This window comes from Nuphar pumila, chromosome 3 (genome assembly GCF_984573655.1).
Source record: "Nuphar pumila chromosome 3, dmNupPumi1.hap1.1, whole genome shotgun sequence".
NCBI lineage: Eukaryota > Viridiplantae > Streptophyta > Magnoliopsida > Nymphaeales > Nymphaeaceae > Nuphar > Nuphar pumila.
The window spans coordinates 101507491-101510534 of record NC_143251.1 but is presented as its reverse complement, the minus strand read 5'-3'; the positions used below and the strand labels follow the sequence as shown (position 1 = coordinate 101510534).

Below are 3044 nucleotides of genomic sequence, written 5' to 3'. Positions count from 1 at the left end.
AGGTCCTCCCTTTGTAGCAATTTAGACTCATGTTGCCTGATCAAAGCATGGTTCCTTTGCGATTCTTCTATTTCAATTCTTTAAATATCAACCTTTTCTGATTGTTGGTTTTCCTTTATGCCAATCTGTGGATGAAAGATGTGGCTGGGCTTGGCTATTGCTCCCTAAGTCGAGTTTCAAGTTTTCTCAAGGTCACTTCTTCCTACTGAGTTTTTTAGTATAGTGGAACAATGATCTCTCAAATTCTAGAAAAACAGAAGAACAAGAATGTGTGGCTGATGGATGACCAACCTGATCTTTCTCTAGGCCCACCACAATTCCACAATGAGAGCTCCAGTTCTTTGTCCTCAGAGTTGGAAGCAAATTCGAGTAGAAAGAGAAAGAACTGCTGGGAACCAGTTCAAAACAACATTGAACTTCATCTCAAAGACCCCCTACCAGTGGATTGGGAGCAGTGCCTTGATCTTGAAGTAATAAATTCTCATTTTCCTTTTCTGTTCTTATAATTATATACTAGATTCACTTTTCAATTTCATATGCAAGTCGTTGCAGGGAAAATATCTATATCTATATATAGTAGCAACTAAATGTCCTATACACTTCAAAAAAAGACAATTACAGCCATTTTTTTGCTTAATCTAAACGTGTATATGTGTTTATCATTGTTTATTTACTAAAAACATTAACCATTAAAGCCCAATTTCACCATCAAGTTTTAGTGTGATATGATCCAAGCATTAATCTTTGATCACTCTAAAGCACATCGAAGTATGAATCTTACCTCATCTAAAGTATGGTCTTTCTGTAAGTTCAGATTAAGCAAACACTTGGACATACACTTTTCAAGCAATTTAGGATGGTTTAGGAGATAAGAGCGTTTATGACCTATAAACTACCCCCCCCCCCCACACACACACCATATCTGTTCTTTTTCTAAGAAACAATTAAAATTGAGGATGCTAATCTTTTCTTTAAGATAATCTATTTTCATGCTAACACTGCCTGAAGGTACATGCATATTTATGTTACTTCTGTTGGTTTACTTTGCAGTCAGGGAGGATGTACTACATAAACAGAAACACTCTGAAAAAAAGCTGGAGCTGCCCCAAAAGCCAGAAACTAGACTTGGAGCTAAACATATCAACCCTTTGTGACACTGGTGAGAGCTCTCAAATGCATGATGACTCGAGCACGACAGCCGATTCTACCAACAACATGGTGGCAATAGCATGCACAAGATGCCATCTCCTTGTTATGCTCTCAAAGTCCTCCCCTGCTTGTCCTAACTGCAAGTATGTGCACTCATTTCCAGCTCAAAAGAGTCAACCATCCAAAGTTGGATCAGGAAAAACCTTAGAAACTTTGAGCCTCTTGAATTAGTTTCAAGTTTTAGGCATCTTGAGGAGCATTAAACCCTAGACTGGCTGTCAATATCTTACTTGTGTAGACTTGAATGAGAAGAATTTATGTTTTCGTGCTGTTAAATTTGTAAGGAATATGAATATACAAATATATGCATTATTAGGATAGCAAAATCCAATCGATATGGCAATCTTGGAAAGATGGGTGATCATGGGATTTATTAGCATCTTTTACGGTTCACTTTTTTTCAGAGTGTTCCTATGAACAGTGGAAACTATGTCATCTAGAACTTTCTATTCTACCAGTCTCATACCATTATTATATCTCTAGCCTCTTTACTACATTGTTAAATATCAAATCAGACCACTGTTTTTAAAAACTCAGAACGGTTAGTTGCATTAACACAGTATTCTATCTTTAGGGTGTAGCATTGCAAGGTGAAATTAATAGGTTGTCTTATTAGTTGATATGTTTTGTCTTTTCAATAAAAGCTGATTTCATTTTCTGTTGGTTGTACTTGCATATCATGCCATTAAGCAGATCGCTGTCTTACCTGTAAAAACAAGAATTCCAAGCGTATGATCACCATCACTTGGAATAGATGCATGAGATAAATGCTCACAACCTACAATCTCAGTTTCAGCAAGGACATGATTCTCTAATTAGCAGCTTTCTACCCTTTTTTCAATAAAGTAGGCTTAGAACCCTTATAGATAGTAGTAAGGTGTGATAAAAACTGTTTCAAAATGGATAAAAATGGGGATCAACTCTTATTCATAATATATTGCAATGGAGAAGTTTGTATTTTTATATGAAATTTTCAAGAGGTAAAGAATAGTGGAGAGGTCTTTTCTCATAATTGCTTGCAGAAATAACTTTAAGCACTTACCTTGTCATTTCATGCATCAGTGGGAAATGGTACAATGAATCACTTGAATGAGGAATTTGTTGCAGTGAACTAATGAATGAAAAGACAGTACTCAAGTATTTATTTTGATGATACCTTGGATTTCAAGACTTAAGCCAGGTGCAAGATGCTGCTGTGTCCCTTGGCATACAAGCTAGTATGAGCAATCCAACTTAAGCATATGGTCTGAGCAAGGGAACTAACCAACCAAGTTGATTTGCTATGCAAAATGAGCCGTATGGCCCTCGTACAATGAGGTTTGGCACATAGTAGTAGCACACACACACACACATATTAAATATAGCAAACGGAGAGTATCTCTAGGTGATATCTGATAATGGTAGCAAAGGAAAGTTTCCTATAATATTGGTTTATGACAATGGTTTGGCATACTGTAGAAGGTTGTGCTGTTATAGGGGATAACCTAGTGTGATATCCATTAACTTCCTCAGTGCTATACACGTAACAGATGGATGGCAGCTTGGTTTTTTATGGTGTTACGGTGGAAGTATTACTACTGGTTACTTTTGTACAGGCTATTTGTGATTTTGTTGTCCAATCACATCTAATACTCTACAATAATAAATGGGTGCAAACTTTAATTAAACTGTAGTGTTTACAGTGCCGTTGCTGCAGTAACTAGTTCCCAACCACATAAGCATACGCTCTCTCTCTACCGTTGCAGAAGTAACTAGTTCCCAACCACAGAAGCATATTCTCTCTCTAAAATAATTGAGGTTGTAGTTGCAACATATAGCCTGAGTAGTGTTTTGAA

The 3044-nt window shown here is 36.7% G+C and overlaps 1 protein-coding gene across 1 annotated transcript; it reads left to right on the top strand.

The window, feature by feature from the left end:
* Positions 1-230: 230 nt before the first annotated feature.
* On the top strand, positions 231-1480 carry LOC149843176 (uncharacterized). The gene is made up of 2 exons (XM_090000847.1): positions 231-470; positions 1051-1480. The coding sequence occupies exons 1-2, from the start codon at positions 231-233 to the stop codon at positions 1378-1380; spliced, it is 570 nt and encodes a 189-aa protein (XP_089856973.1). The 3' UTR covers positions 1381-1480.
* Positions 1481-3044: the final 1564 nt, after the last annotated feature.